This window comes from Panthera leo, chromosome A1, assembly GCF_018350215.1.
Source record: "Panthera leo isolate Ple1 chromosome A1, P.leo_Ple1_pat1.1, whole genome shotgun sequence".
In the NCBI taxonomy this organism is placed as follows: Eukaryota; Metazoa; Chordata; class Mammalia; order Carnivora; family Felidae; genus Panthera; species Panthera leo.
The window spans coordinates 144,021,963-144,037,858 of record NC_056679.1 but is presented as its reverse complement, the minus strand read 5'-3'; the positions used below and the strand labels follow the sequence as shown (position 1 = coordinate 144,037,858).

Below are 15,896 nucleotides of genomic sequence, written 5' to 3'. Positions count from 1 at the left end.
ATAGGTGACAGGGATTAAGCAGTACACTTATCATGATGAAACAAACAAAAAACCCCAAAACATTTAAAAAGCCTGAAGATATGTGATAAGAAATAAGAAAAAATATAATTGGATACCTCACATCCATTATCAGAATGACAGAGATGGCACACAAAATTGAATCATAAAAGCTCACTTATTTTTAAAAGGTATTATTTGACAAACATGGATCTAGACAAGAGCATTTACATTCACTGCTTCAACTGGTAGACCTAGCCAATAATCAAGAAAAATAAAAGCCAGATGGACTGTAAAGAAATAAGCAAAATTACCATTATTAAAATATGATACACTGAGCTATAAAGAAAACTCTAAAAAGATCTATAGGTAAATTATTGTAAAAAATGAGAATTCAGCAGTGTTACTGGTTATAAGATAAAAATACAGAAATAAATGAATTTCTAGACATCAAAACAAAAACTTTAAAAAGATACATTTACACCAGCAATAAAATCTGTTACAGAAATAAATCAAAAGAAGACATGCAAGACCTATACAAAAACTATAAAATTTAAGTTTTTAATTTTTTAAAAGATTTTATTTTTAAATAATCTCTACACCCAATATGGGGCTCAAACCCCCAACCCTGAGATCAAGAGTTGCATGGTCTTCTGACTGAGTCACCCAGGTGCCCCTATAAAATTTCACTAAAAGACATTGAACATTACCTAAATTAAGGATAGCCCATTTTTATGGATAGGAACACTGAGAATGGAAAATAAGTCAGTTTTTCTCAAAATTAAACTAATTGATTTAACGCAATTCCAATAAAAATTCCAATGGACCATTAGGACCTGACAAGTTGGTCCTAAATTTAATGTGGAAAACTGAAAGGCTTAAAGTGGCCAAGGCACTACTAAAAAAAAGAATAAAGTATGTGCATGGCACCAAAGATAAGAGAATTTCCTATAAACCTATGTTTGAGATAGTAGGGAGGACATTAGTGAAAAAGCAGACTTAAGAATCTCCCAAAATACTCTCCTCCATAAAAAGAACAAGGGAACTAATAAAATGTCACAAGAAACTTTTTTAGAACTCTGGAAATTAACTAAAGTCTTGCAGCAATCTGGGGGATATTTATTCAAGAAAAATGGCTGGATCTTCATAAAAACAGCAAGCTTTGGGCTTTCTGTCATTTTAACTTTCCTATTCCCATCCTCTCCTCTCTAGCTGAGTGGAAGCCTTAAAAACCAATAGCCTACAATCATGGTAAAAACCAAAAGCCTGGTAGCCACAGGAAAGGGCAAAAGGAGGTCAGAGCTCCTTCAAAGTCTCATTACCAGAGAATTGATAATTTTGACTTGGGTATTTTGCCCAGTACAAAAAGGCCTTTCTCAGGGAGCATTTGTCAAAAACAATTAGAGGCCAATGATTAACAGTGGAGCCACCTGTGCAGCAGATGAACAGAAGAGGCAAACAATAGGCCAACCAAACACTTAAAAGGAAAAGCTGGAGAATGTGATGGCCATAAGGTTTTGAAAAGCTCTAACATATTTCTGGGAATTTAGAAGGCCACACACATGTACAATACTGTGTGCATGATCAGGGTGTGTGCATGCTAAGGAAACACCCTAAGTTCTCACCTCAGGCTGACTGTTAGGCTCTGTACAGGCAGGACGTGCAGCCTATGGCAGAGTTGTTATGCTTAAGGTAGACCCAAATATTGGCAATATTCTGGTCCTTGAGTTGGGTAATGATTTCATATAAATTTGTGGTAGTGTGCTTTCTAACTTACATATGTTCTTTTGTGTCAAATACATTTTAAAAGGAAATGGAAAACATCTTTACGTTAAAACAATCTTAAAAATGAAATTCATACCTTCAACTATGCTGGACTTAGCAAGAAATCCTGAAGATGTTTTGAGAGCTCCATTGAATACCACAAAACTTGCACCTGTCACTGATAAAAAAAAAAAGTCTTAATATTGCTTTTTTTTTTTTTTTTTTAGAGAGAGAGCAGGAGTGTGAGCGGGGCCAGGGACACAGTGAGACAGATGGAGAGAGAGACAGAATCCCAAGCAGGCTCCACATTCAACACAGAGCCCACCAAAGGGCTCGATCCCACAACCCTGAGTTCATGACCTGAGCAAAATCAAGAGTCTGACACTCAACCAACTAAGCCAAATAGGTAGGTGCCCCTAATGTTACCTTTTTTTGAAATACTATATATTTGTTAAATGTATAATGTGGAGCATGGCATATTTAAGTACTTGATAAATGCCATGCCCATACCATACCACTTATATTAGAAAGCTAATAAAAAAAAACTAGACCAAATTAAGATAAAAAATACTGCATAAAGGTTAGGTAATGTTTGTATCTAATAATTGACAGCTACTGTACTACTTAAAATGTTTGTGTCTATGTCAGAGAATGGGAAATCAAACATCCACTAATGGTAAGACCATAAATCAGAGCAACCTCTATGGAAGACAACTTGATAATTACCTATTAAAATTGCAATTCCACTACCAGGAATATATACATATACAAGGTTATTCATAGTACATTTTTATAAATAACCAAGAATTGGTACTCACTATGTCCATTAATAAGGAAGAAATGAATGATGAACACATAAAAAGTATAAAGTTACGTAGAATACAAAAGTTCTTTTTATACTAACACAGAATCATCTCCAAGATGTGCTAAAAGAAAAAGCAAGGTGCAGAATGGAATACATGTTATGACTTGTTTAAAAAAGTGGAAGTGGGGAGCCTGGGTGGCTCAGTTGGTTAAGCGTCCGACTTCAGCTCAGGTCACGATCTCACAGTTTGTGAGTTTGAGCCCTGCTTGTGCTGACAGCTCAGAGCCTGGAGCCTGCTTCAGATTCTTTGTCTCCCTCTCTCTGCCCCTTCCCCACTTGCGCTCTCTCTGTCTCTCAAAACTAAATAAAAAATTAAAAAAAATTTTTTAAGTGTAAGGATGATGTGTGTGTGTATTTGCTTAAATATACATGCAAGCAAAAATTTTTCTGAAAGGATGTACAAAAAATTGATAACACTGGTTTGGTTGCCTGTGGGGAGGAAAAGAGATGAGCTTCACGGTCAAGGGAAGAAAGGAGGTTTTACACTGTAGATATTTATACCTTTAAAATTTTATAAAATATATACCTATTCAAACAAATATTAAATAGTTGTTGAGTTTCAATAACAAAAGTGTTAATGACATGTTAAATTAAAAATATAAATATCCAGTAAAATCTTCTACTTAATAGATATCTACTAATATAAGAAGGAAATATGTTAATGTCAACAATGGCCATACCTTGGCACTATTTTTTCTTTTACTATTTTTTAAAACATATTCTCTAAACTTACTGTAAATATATATTACCTTTATAATCAGAGGCAAAAATTTTATTAGCAGCTAGAATATCAGACTTTTAAAACTTTATTTTTTATTTAAAATACTTAAAAATTCTTTTAAGTTTATTTACTTATTTTGAGAGGCAGCGAGAGAGCAAGGGAGAGGCAGAGAGAGAGGGTGAGAGAGAGAATCCAAAGCAGGCTCTGCAGTGTCAGTGTAGAGTCCAACACGGGGCTCTACCTTACAAACTGTAAGATCATGACCTGAGCCAAAATCAAGAGTCAGACAGTTACCTGATGAGCCACCTGGTGCCCCCTTTTTTAAAAATACTTTTTAAAAAATATGTATTTTATAAAAATGTATTACTTTTATGAAATACTCACTTTCACTTAACTTTCAATTTGTTAGGCCCTCTATTGCAAGGATTTGGCAATCACAGTAGTCATTGAGGCCATTCAGCCAGAAGTGAGAGTAATGACACTCACATAAGCTACTCTACCACCTTTACCATTTTTATATCCCCAGCCACTTATAATTTTATAAATCATTCTCGGGGCGCCTGGGTGGCATGGTCAGTTAACCTTCCGACTTCGGCTCAGGTCATGACCTCATGGTTCATGGGTTCAAACCCTGCATCAGGCTCTGTGCTGACAGTTCAGAGCCTGGTGCCTGCTTTGGATTCTGTGTCTCCCTCTCTCTCTGCCCCTCCCCAACTCACGCTCTATGTGTCTCTCTCTCAAAAATAAATAAACATTAAAAAAAATTATAAATCATTCTTCATTCTTTATCCACCCTGTACTCCCCTAAGAAGAGTTGAAGCAAAGAGCAAACAAAGGTGACAAACACCTCATTCCAGAGAGAAATTACTGAAAATAAAATTCATACCACATGGGATAAATTAAACCTGAAGATATCAAAATAAATATAATGTTTAACCTTTAAACCTAATGTAGCCCAAGAAAAAAACACAAATTAGAAGCAATTTTTAATCTCTGTAGCTAAAATTTTATTTTTTATTTTATTTTATGTTTTCTTTTATTTTTGAGACAGAGAGAGAGTGTGAGCAGGGGAGGGGCAGAGGGAGACACACAATCCGAAGCAGGCTCCAGACTCTGAGCTGTCAGCACAGAACCCAAGGTGGGGCTCGAACTGGTCAACCGCTAGATCATGACCTGAGCCGAACTCAGACACTCAACCGACTGAGCCACCCAGATGCCCCTGTGTAGCTAAAATTTTAAAGCAAACTGTATTATCATCATCAATTCAGCAAATAAGTAAAATATATATATTTCCCCTTTGGATGGAATTCCATTTATTGAGGTCCTTTTATAGATCAATACTAGGAACCAACACTTACCTTTTCTAGGATGGCCAGTGGCACTGTTGGCCTGTGTTTGATAAATGCCATCATTCTGTATACAGACTAGGTGAGAATCTGCTTCAGTACTAAAACTAGCTCCAATGCTAATGACATGCTCATTAGAAGAATTTATAACTTTCATCACCTGGGGGAAAAAAACCACCATTTAGAAACACTATTAACATGCTATGTCCTTATTACAATCATTCAAAGGGCCACATTTCCAACCAGCTTCTAAGCTTCTTCTTTATTATCAAGCTTTGGTCTAGACAACTCCCTGAGAATGTGATAGAAACCAATGTTTTAACATAAAATCACCTCAATTAACAGATAAAACAGTAAAGGGGCACCTGGGTGGCTTAGTCAGTTAAGCCTCTGACTCTTGATTTTGGCTCAGGTCATGATCCTACTGTCTGTGAGACTGAGCCCCAAATTGGGCTCTGCCCTGAAAGCGTGCACCCTGCTTGGGATTCTCTCTCTCCCTCTCTCTGTACCCCTCCCCTGCTTGTGTGCACTCTCTTTCTCGGTCTCAAAATAAACATTAAAAAAAATAGTAAAGAAAAAACAAATCCCTTATTAGGAAACAAATCTAAAATTTCAAAAATATTGGGGTGCCTGGGTGCTCAGTTGGTTGAGCGTCCGACTTCAGCTCAGGTCATGATCTCGCGATTTGTGAGTTCGGGCCCCGCAGCAGGCTGTGTGCTGACAGCTCGGAGCCTGCAGCCTGCTTCGAATTCTGTGTCTCCCTCTCTGCCCCTCCCCTGCTCATACTCTGCCTCTCTCTGTCTCTCAAAAATAAATAAATGTTAAAAAAAATTTTTTTAATTTCAAAAATATTATTTTTTGCCATTATGTATTAGACAGTCTGATTCAAAACAAATTTAACACACCTTTAAAGAACTCTAATGTTCAATAATTATCTTCAAAATCTGCATGAAGAAATTAAACTTACATCATTGTATTTTTTCCGAGGTATTTTTATGCAGCTCTTCCCCATTTCCATATGAATCAATAGCTGGTCTATGGTATGCAAGGTATACTGGTAATTTCGAAGGTCCTACATATAAAATAATGACATTTCCATAAACCTTAAACTATCCATGAGCATTTTACCCATTCATTAAATACTTTTTTAATAATGTCCATCATTTTAAGACTTGTGATATATAACTATCAAAATGCCATACAGAAAGTAGTACCAACTTGAAAAACCAACTAATTCTCCTAGCTACTCCACAATAGTAATAAAGAATATCATTCTCAGGAAAAATTCTGTAGTATTTAGGGGTGATGTCCTCTTTCTAATTATAAATCTTCCAAAATAAGTCTTCAAAGTAAACATGTATAAATTAAAAATAAGTCCACTCAAAAAAAAAAAAAATAAGTCCAAATACTTTTTTATGGTTACAAATAAAACAATTATTTAAATTAAAGGTAGAAGGGAACCTGAGATTATCTAATCCAATCCTTCCTATTACAAATGAGGAAACTCAGGCCACAATTTGCTCAAAATCACCAAACTGACTGACTTTACTAACATTGTTACTAATTACTTTTACTAACACTTCAATAACTGTGTAGATCTCACATTACCTAAATGTGTTAGCAATGCAGCAGAATGAATCAAAAGGCAATCAGAATCAGGTACACATAAATTAAGAGATGTATTCTAAAAAGCAATCCATTAGAAACAGAGCCCATTTATCTAAATAAAGATATATTATAAACAAACTCTCATTATACCAAATATGCCAAATTAATAGAGGAAAATGCAAACATATAAAATATGCTAAATAAAATATTAAAGTTAACAATGTAAGAACACTTAATTGTTTGATTACTCACAACAAGTAAGTTCATAATAGTATGTCCTATTTCTCCAAAAAGAGGTTTTCGGCCTCTGATACTTGTTAGAGGAGCAGGATATACTATAGATAAGAAAGGAAAACTGGTTACCATCAATAAAACCCGAAAAAAGTCTTGAATTTATTACTTCTAATTCTCATTTTTCAAAGATTATGGATAGATACCACCCAATCAGTTCTCTGGGGAAAGTGAGAGATACATTAACCCATAGTGTGTATTTACTGGAGGCTACACTGAACTGCAAACTTTATATACATTATCTTATTTAAGCCCTAAAACAACCCAGTGAGGCAAGTATGTCTACCCATACTTTACAAATGGGAGAGGAGAGACACAGAAATTAATAAAATTGTCTATGGTGACTAAGTTAATCACCAGTGAAACAGATTTGACATTAGGCTTGCTTCATTCCAAAGTATTTAATCTTTTCATTATACATGTTGATTTCACAAAACGATAATGGCTGGAAAATTAGTGATCTGATATACCCCTATAAAGTTCTGACAATTTAAACAGAAATGAATAATTCAGGATTTTTAAGACATTTAAAATTAATATTCAATTGTGCTAATTTACAGATGGTAGTAAACTTTTATAGTTCTTGGGTCAGCATGATAAAAGGGGTACACAGAGTCAAAAAAATCAATGCAGAGCAACAGAAGAAAGGTGGAGTCTATCACCTAACTACTTTTCTCTTCCTTTAAGGCACTATAAATACTATTCACCAAAAGGAAAAGGTATTTGGTTAGCAGTGCAGCACGCTTCTGGAAGAAAAGGTAAGACATTTCTATAACAATAAAAAGCAGAAAACATTTTAACTTTCAGTTCTCAGCCTAGTTCTTAAACAAACCTCTCTCATACCTGTCATACAAATATTCTTTCTTAATATTCTAAGAAAACACATATTACCTGACATTATCTATTTTTAAAATTTAAGTCAGAGCAACTCACATCTTTGCTATTACAAACATACTTTTTGGTTTTTAAAAGAACAACTATGTTATTTAGAGGGCAGAGGGTACAGAATGGAAAAAGACACAGATGTTAGTGGTAAAAGACATTAAAATGATAAGTGATCTGATTAAGATAAATGATGACTTTTCACTCCATCTTTTATGAATGAGGGAGCATCCTTTACAACTTGAAGTAATTTTTTTTAAATTTTTTTTTTACATTTATTTTTTTTTGAGAAACAGAGTGAGACAAAGCGTGAACGGGGGAGGGGCAGAGAGAGTAGGAGGCACAGAATCTGAAGCAGGCTCCAGGCTCTGAGCAAGCGGTCAGCACAGAGCCTGATGCGGGGCTCGAACCCACGAACTGTGAGATCATGACCTGAGCCGAAGTCGGACGCTCAACCGACTGAGCCACCCAGGCGCCCCTACAACTTGAAGTAATTTTATTTGAAACAGTATTTTCAAAGGTTATGGCTTATTTAGAAAGACAACGTTCTGTCAGGGTTACAAAGGGATCTCTTAAATCACCTAATCCAACACTGAATGATAATCCAAACAAACGGTCTCAATGCAAATGTGTAGATAATCCCCACTTTCTACTACTATTTCTAATAATTACTGCTTTCAGACCATTATTTCTATCCTTTAATCTTGGAACTCTAACTTTTGTCATTAAATTTTCCATACATCCATTTTCTCTAACACACACACACACACACACACACAGTACTTCCAAGTTCATGCCTAAAGAGGCATGGACACCATGCCTCTTTATATCTAAAATCCACCAATACATAAAGAACTCAGAAAACAGCTAAAACTAATTAACTTCTATGTATGTACAGGTTTCTCCCTCATCCAAGTTTGCTTTAATACCACTTTGCTTTTACAAAAGACCTATGTGACTTCCTGTTTTCACTATGAAACAGATTTTTGTGCTTATGAAGTGGTGATAGCTTCTTTCCTTTATGCCATTTTGGCTTTAAAAAGGTTTTATAGGAATGTTCTACTTTCAGGTAGCAGGAAAAACCTGTATAACTCATGATTTTTATCCTCATCATCACTAAACAGCTATCATAGCTTTTGGGCTCCAACCCCTGTGATCTTCTGATAAGTCCCACAAGTTGCTCCATGATTTTGCTTCTTTGAGCATGAGAAAAACAGATTTAGTATCTATAAGTGATACTAACCAAAACACTGGCCAAAGTTATATATTATATGTTCCATAACGACTTAAGGTTATATATTGACCTAACTTCTCATAAAAATAGCATTCAAATATTTATATCAGAGACAAAATATCAGGCTGAATGTATGAAATAACTGACACAGAATTAAATTTCTTAAGCTCTGTAGTTTATACAATAAAAAACCTGAAATAAAATTTACTTTTTACATAATAGCATCACATATCACATGTTTAAATCCTAAATGGTAAAGACCTCCCCCTAAAATCAAACAGCATAATAAATTTGCCAAAGAGGGAGATTTATATCTCACTGAATTTGCCCATCTTGAAATATTTTATAAATTTTATAAACCCCCTACATTTAATTTTCCTCCAAAAAAATACCTATTTTAATTAAATTATAATCAAATACCTAAAATTTCATTAGATATATTTTACATGCAATAAATAATTTCTTGAAAAAAGTCAGGGATGAAGGGTGGGAATTCAAAAAGTTTAACACCAGAAATTATTTCAACTTAGAAATAACCATATACATAAACCCAGACCATTATTTCATAATCTTTCATGTTTGGTTTTATGATGTACACAAATTTAGAGGGGAAATCATTTACCTTCTTAAAATATAGGAAATGTAACAAAATGTACTCCCTACAGTATATGCTTTTAAGAAAACTTTTCAATGTTTTCTATGTTTTGTTCTAAAATTTAAAAACAAATTTTTTTAAGGTAAGTTAATATAGCTATCAACATCTAAAACTTCATGATATACCAAGGTTGTCTAGACAGTTCATTTGGTAGTAGAGAAAGGCTGTTTTGGAATTTTAAAAATATATCAAAACAAAAGTAGTCCCCTTAAATCCATTAAAAAATTGATTTTAATGATATCACTGAAATTCTTATTTTACATTTAGTACATATGAACCTATGTGATTTAACTTATTATTCTAAAACTTACCTTTATATTCTGCACCCAGTCTCAACATTAAACGCATAGGAAAAACCTTTGCCCAGGGAATCTCTAGCTTCTGGATAAGAATTCCACAAAGAAAAGGATTACTTGGTAATAGGAGATCATCAAGTTTCTGAAAAGTAGGTGTAATAAACAGAAATCCTCCATGATCCTTGCTACTGAGAAAACTCTCAGTAAAAGTTATATTGTCCAAGTTTTCTATGTATTTTCCTAGAAATAAAATCATTAATAAGAAGATTTTTAAATTGTTCTGAGAGGCATTCTAAGTTTGAATGTTGCAGTATAAACTTTCTTAAATAAAAGCAATGTAGATTTTTTTTTCTTATTTCCACTCTTGAAGCATCATCAATTGAGTAACTTATGTGTACAAAGCTCAGTTATTCCTGGAGACTGAGAATTGTGAACAAAATTTTGAAAATGTTTCTAACCACAGGTGGTTTAAAATTTTTCTCTGCACTGCATGACCAAGTGAAAATTCTTATCTCCCCCAATCCTACACAGATAGTAAGAAAACAATATAGACATATATAAAAAAATGAAGGCAAATATATTTCCATTTTTAAAATTAAAAAAAAAAACTGTTTAAAGACACTAATTACATAAAATGCTAGATTTAAGGTGACTGAAAATGATGAAAATTGAAAATGACTGAAAATGACTGAAAATCTTTTAAGACATCAGCAATCTCTTCACAAAATAAATCTTTAGCACAGTTAGCATAGCCAAAAGCATAAATGCCTTTAATTAATTTATCCATCCCCTGGTCTGAACAGTTCAAAATAAAATGCTATACCTTTTACAGCATCCTTATAGATGGTGATAAATAGTTTGAAGATGTCGGTCGGAATAGCATCTTCATTTGGCAAACATAATAATAGAATAATTATTTCTGCCTGTCCCAAGCCATGCAATCCATTGGTTGAGAAGTACCAATATTTGTCTGAGGAATCTTAAGTGATAAAAGCATACAACTATAAATGTCAACTTCTTTTAACCACAGAAACTAATGTAGTTGTCCTTTGCATGAAGCACAACTTTTCAAATTCCTTATTTTCCCAAAGTTCTCCTCACAAAAAAAACACTTTAAATTATATAAGATTAATGTAAAAGAAAGGATGAAAGATTATCTTATAGAGTCAATTAATAAATAACACTAAAATAAAAAATAAAATAAAAGATGCACTAATATGCTGAAATGTAGTGGGTAAGAATCAATTAAGTTTGTTTCAGAGAATGAAACGCTGAGAGATGCATTGTTAAGTACTGAGGATTATTTACTTCCTTACTTTTAATTAGGTCACATGTCACTTACTCTAAAACTGTCTTTATTGCTATTAAATCAAGATTCTTATTTAATTACCAAATTTCAATTCATCTAAAAGCTATATGAAACACAGTCAATTATATCTTTAATATCAAAATATAGCTCAGCTAGGAGCCCATAAGCTTAACCTAGCACTGACTGAAAGACACTAGTAGAAATCTTTAAGCTTTCATTTCAAGTTCCACTGAATATAAATCTAAAAAATCTATATTCCTTTGTGGCTAAAAATTCAATACCCAATGCTTACTTTTTATAGTTGCCAGTCAAAATTCAATTAATTAATTTCAGAAATTCTGCATACCAATTAGGCAAAGAAAGATTAATCATTACTTACAAAATACTATCTTGACATTCACAAGTAGATTAGCATTTAAGACAAATGTAACAGGACGAAAACTTTTGCTTTCAAGAAGCAAAATGATTTGCTCATGAGATGGGTGTTCTTCTATTACAGGCACTAAATCATGAAAGTAACATATTCGTTAGAATATAACTTCCAGTTAAATATGCTTGCAATAAAAACAAAAAAACACATTTAGAAATCCTTCAATAGCTTGATCAAACTTAGTAACAAAAGCAAACCCATTTCATAAAAATCAGTCAATGCCCTGGACAACTATTATTATGTACTCATTCTTTTCTATTTATGTAAAGATATTAATGCTATAATACATATAAGCCCTGACATAGTATATTATATATGTAGTATATATGCAAATACGTTGATTAAACAGCATATTTATGCAATTTTAAAACACACATTTTTGTAAAGTGGATTCCAGACTGCCAGCCACTCTATTTATAAATTCTGAAATTTACAACTCTTGAAAGTACAGCTTTATAACTCTCAAATTGTACATACTGCTTGCTGCCGTATGCCCTATGTCAGTGACCAAGTGTCAAAAAACATCTTGATATCATCAACAGGAAAACAAGCAAAGTATAGGACTTAAGGTATTTCTGCCACTACAGGCAGGTTCATGAAATAGCTCCTACTGACAGAACAGAGATCCTAAGCTTTATTCCCCTATATTATGATGCACAGAACATAATCATTTCATGTTGCAGGATGCAGCATAATGCCTGGGGTGACAAGGATGTATCCTAGGGAACTACTCTGAGTTGGGAGCTAGCCACAGAAACTCCAGCTTGAAAAGGACCTTAGGGATCGTACAGGTTCTCTTCTTTTACACAGGAAACTGAAGCCCATAGAGATTAAATAACATGCTTCAAGTCATAGATGTATTAAGTAGTAAATGAGGAACTAAAGTTCCTAGTTTGTTGTCCAATCCAATACTCTCTTCTTTGGGCGCTATGCTCCTTTAAAGAAAAATGATATGGGGGGAGGGGGGCAGGGGAAAAAATAACAAAACCCTAACACAATGGAAATATTTTCAGGACTAAAAATCAATGAGTTTCCCTGTTGAACTAGACTTTTGCCTCATTCTAAATTAGGGACTCAAGATGTCATAAATGAATCATATCCATTCAACTCAAAAGTTCAGATCTTTTTAGAATTTGTTTTCACATAATAAGACTTTTTGTAAACTTAAGATACCAAGCCATAGTACATATTTCAACCAAATTGTCTAAGCCTAAAAAGTACATTTCATACATCACAAAATTCACCAGTACATTCTTTCAAAAAAACCCTCTTTTAAAATTTAAATAGGGGCACTTGGGTGGCTCAGTCGGTTAAGCGGCCGACTTAGGCTCAGGTCATGATCTCACGGTCCGTGAGTTTGAGCCCCGCGTCGGGCTCTGTGCTGACAGCTCAGAGCCTGGAGCCTGTTTCAGATTCTGTGTCTCCCTCTCTCTGACCCTCCCCCGTTCATGCTTTGTCTCACTCTGTCTCAAAAATAAAATAAATAAATGTTAAAAAAAAAAAAATTTAAATAACTGCTATCCTACCTGATCCCTTTTCTCCAGATGCAACCATAAGAGGGGGCAAACTGTCCTCATCATTAGGTAGAAGACTAATCTTATTGCAGACATTCTTGTCAATATCACACAGTAACCTATAATCCGAAGTACTAGCAACAGGTAAATTGCTGTGAACTAAGACATCAGTAGGAGTAGGTGGTCCCTCAATTTCTGCAAAAACATCATCATTTAGTGTAAAAGAACAAGAAGTAGGTAACCCCTCAGTTCCTGTGTTTATAGGCAGTTTTTCCACAGATGGAACCTGAGAAATAGGACTCCGAATTATGTCACTTGTAATCTCTCCTATCTCATTGTTTGCTTTCTCCACTGCAGTAGAATGGGCATGATCCACTGTGTTTACTGTCTGTAAAATATGGAATTAAAAAAACAAAACAAAACACATCAGTTCATATTCTCTGTTCAACTGTGAAATGTTAATCGCTATAACCAAAGATACCTTTTTAACAAGAATAAATAAAACCAAAATGGGCTCGGAAATTCTTCAGAAGCCAAATTTGCCAAGAAACAGTACCATTTTGCTTCTTTAAATTCTGAAGAGTAAGACTTAACTTTACTATATCATATACTCAGTAGGTGTTAATGACTTTAATTTTATAGACTAGAAAAAGGAGGCAAGAAGAACTTCAGGATCCTGTACCATATCACACACTAAGCAAATTTAGTTCAACTAAACTCTCCTGACAATAGCCAAAAAGCCTTGGGTGTGGGGAGGGGACCAAGGGAGAGATCAGCAGGTAAAGCAGGGAGGGGAGTGGTTAGGAAGCAGAGTGGTAGGTATATTCCTCACTAGTAACCACCAATAAACAACATTTCAAGCTGGCTTCAGTAAAGCCCCTTTCTTTTTGAACTGGCCAAAGCTGAGTCATTATTAAATGAGAACCAGTTTGAACTCAAGTAAATCTTACTAGCCTGTTTAGAACTTTTATTTTGTTAAAATATCAATTGAGGGTAGGTGTTAGCTAAGAAACATACTTTGGGTAATTATGGCTATTTGTAAATTCTAGCTCATGAACCCTGACAAAAAAGCATAGGTTTATATGCTATGTGAATTTAAACAGAGTAGGATACATAACAATCTTGTCTACACCCAGGATAAATCAGGTAACTGGCACAGAGTAGATGCTCAATAAATTTGTTTACTGAGTAAAAGCATTCCAACTTCATGTATTAATACTCACTTCTATTAATATTTTGCTACTTTACAATAAGAGTTCTTAGTGGGCTGGGATTCCGTCTTACTTATCTTTTATTTAACACCTAGCATATTTGTTTAAATGCAAACATAAATACCACTATCAGATACTTTATTGAATGTATGAAAATCACTAAACACATATTAGTCTAAATTAAATTACTAAATCTCAGTTCTATTTTGTTACACCAGAGGTTCTTAAAACGTAAGTCAGGGGGGCGCCTGGGTGGCTCAGTCGGTTAAGCGTCCGACATCAGCTCAGGTCATGATCTCATGGTTTGTGGGTTTGAGCCCCGCGTCAGGCTCTTTGCTGACAGCTTAGAGCCTGGAGCCTGCTTTGGATTCTGTGTCCCCCACCCTCTCTCTGTTCCTCCCCTGCTTGCACTCTCTCTATCTCTCAAAAATAAATAAAGATTAGGAAAAATTTTTTTAAAAATGTGAGTCAGAGATCTCTGAGGTCCTCAAGATCCTTTCAGGGAGTCAGTGAGGGCCTAGGATTTTCTTCATATAATTTAACTAAAAGCAACATAACACAACAGACTGAATATGGAAGATGTGAGAATCTTGTATTAAGACAGACATCAAAGAATTTTGCAAAAATATGAAAGTGTCATTCCTCTCACTCAACTTTTATTTTGAAATGTCTATAAAAATACTACTTCTATTAATATGACAAATTTATTTTTAAATTAACTTTTATATTTTTCACAATTTTAATACAGGAATTATCACTAGGTATAACCCACATAACCTATAGTAGCTCTTTGAAGGTCTAAGTAAGTTTTAAGAGCATAAAGGCATCCTGAGAGCAAAAAGTCAGAATCATGACCTTAAACTGACATTAAAAAAGGTAAAATCTGGGGTGCCTGGGTGGCTCAGTCAGTTAAGCATCTGGCTCTTGATTTCTGCTCAGGTCATGATCTCACAGCTTGTGAGACTGAGCCCCATGTTGGGCTCTGCCCTGACAGGGTGGAACTTGCTGAGGATTCTCTCTCTCCCTATCTCTCTGCCCTTCCCTCTCACATGCATGTTCTCTTTCTCTCTCTCAAAATAAATGTTTTTAAAAAAGGTAAAATCTAAAATATATTCACTACATCATATATTTCTCACTTTAGGAAGCTCACAGTATTAAAAAAAATAAGTACTATAATAATCATGCTACAGAATATACTTAAAATAAAATCTTATTAAATCAACAAGTCATTCTTTAGATTCCTTACCAAGGGCATATCAGGCAAGAGAGGACTAACGTCTTCAGGACATCTTTTACTTCCAGATGATAATTTTGTTGTATCTGCAACCTCACCATTGGGCAGTATACCATCTGCGAACCATACTCTTTTCTGTTCTTTGGAGCATAATCCTAGGATCAGTTTATAAAGTAAAGTACTTGAATTTGGTAATATTACAACGATTTAATACTAAATCGGTCGGGAAGTGATTTCAAAAGCTTCTTGCTACCCATTGGCAAGACCTGCCTTCTCAGGATTGCAAAGGCCTAGAGAAATGACCTTTTATGATTTATCTACCCAGAATGGAAGTCTTTTCCTAATTCATAAAAAAGGAAGGAGTAACACTGGTAATTACATACTCAGAATAAGTGGACAGGAGAGGTTATATCTTTAGGACACTGGGGGCAGATTTAAAGCCTGTATTACTAAGCATATGTTTCTGAGGAGTGAGTGAAAACTGAATAAAATTTAAAGACCACAGCACAAGGTGGAAAAATGGAGTACACTGGAGGATG

At 34.4% G+C, this 15,896-nt stretch overlaps 1 protein-coding gene across 6 annotated transcripts in view; it reads right to left on the bottom strand.

The window, feature by feature from the left end:
* ZFYVE16 (zinc finger FYVE-type containing 16) overlaps nt 1-15,896 on the bottom strand; it is a 58,874-nt gene that overhangs the window by 18,849 nt on the left and 24,129 nt on the right. For 5 of the 6 annotated variants that reach the window (XM_042942278.1, XM_042942259.1, XM_042942289.1 and 2 more), the window contains 9 exons: nt 15,370-15,512; nt 12,925-13,300; nt 11,348-11,470; nt 10,483-10,638; nt 9,675-9,899; nt 6,554-6,636; nt 5,661-5,765; nt 4,706-4,853; nt 1,859-1,939 (listed from right to left, as the gene is read on the bottom strand). In XM_042942278.1, the coding sequence (XP_042798212.1) occupies nt 1,859-1,939; nt 4,706-4,853; nt 5,661-5,765; nt 6,554-6,636; nt 9,675-9,899; nt 10,483-10,638; nt 11,348-11,470; nt 12,925-13,300; nt 15,370-15,512 (1,440 nt within the window). Of the gene's footprint in view, nt 1-1,854; nt 1,940-4,705; nt 4,854-5,660; nt 5,766-6,553; nt 6,637-9,674; nt 9,900-10,482; nt 10,639-11,347; nt 11,471-12,924; nt 13,301-15,369; nt 15,513-15,896 lie in introns of those variants that run through there. The other variant, XM_042942298.1, reaches the window with a different exon arrangement.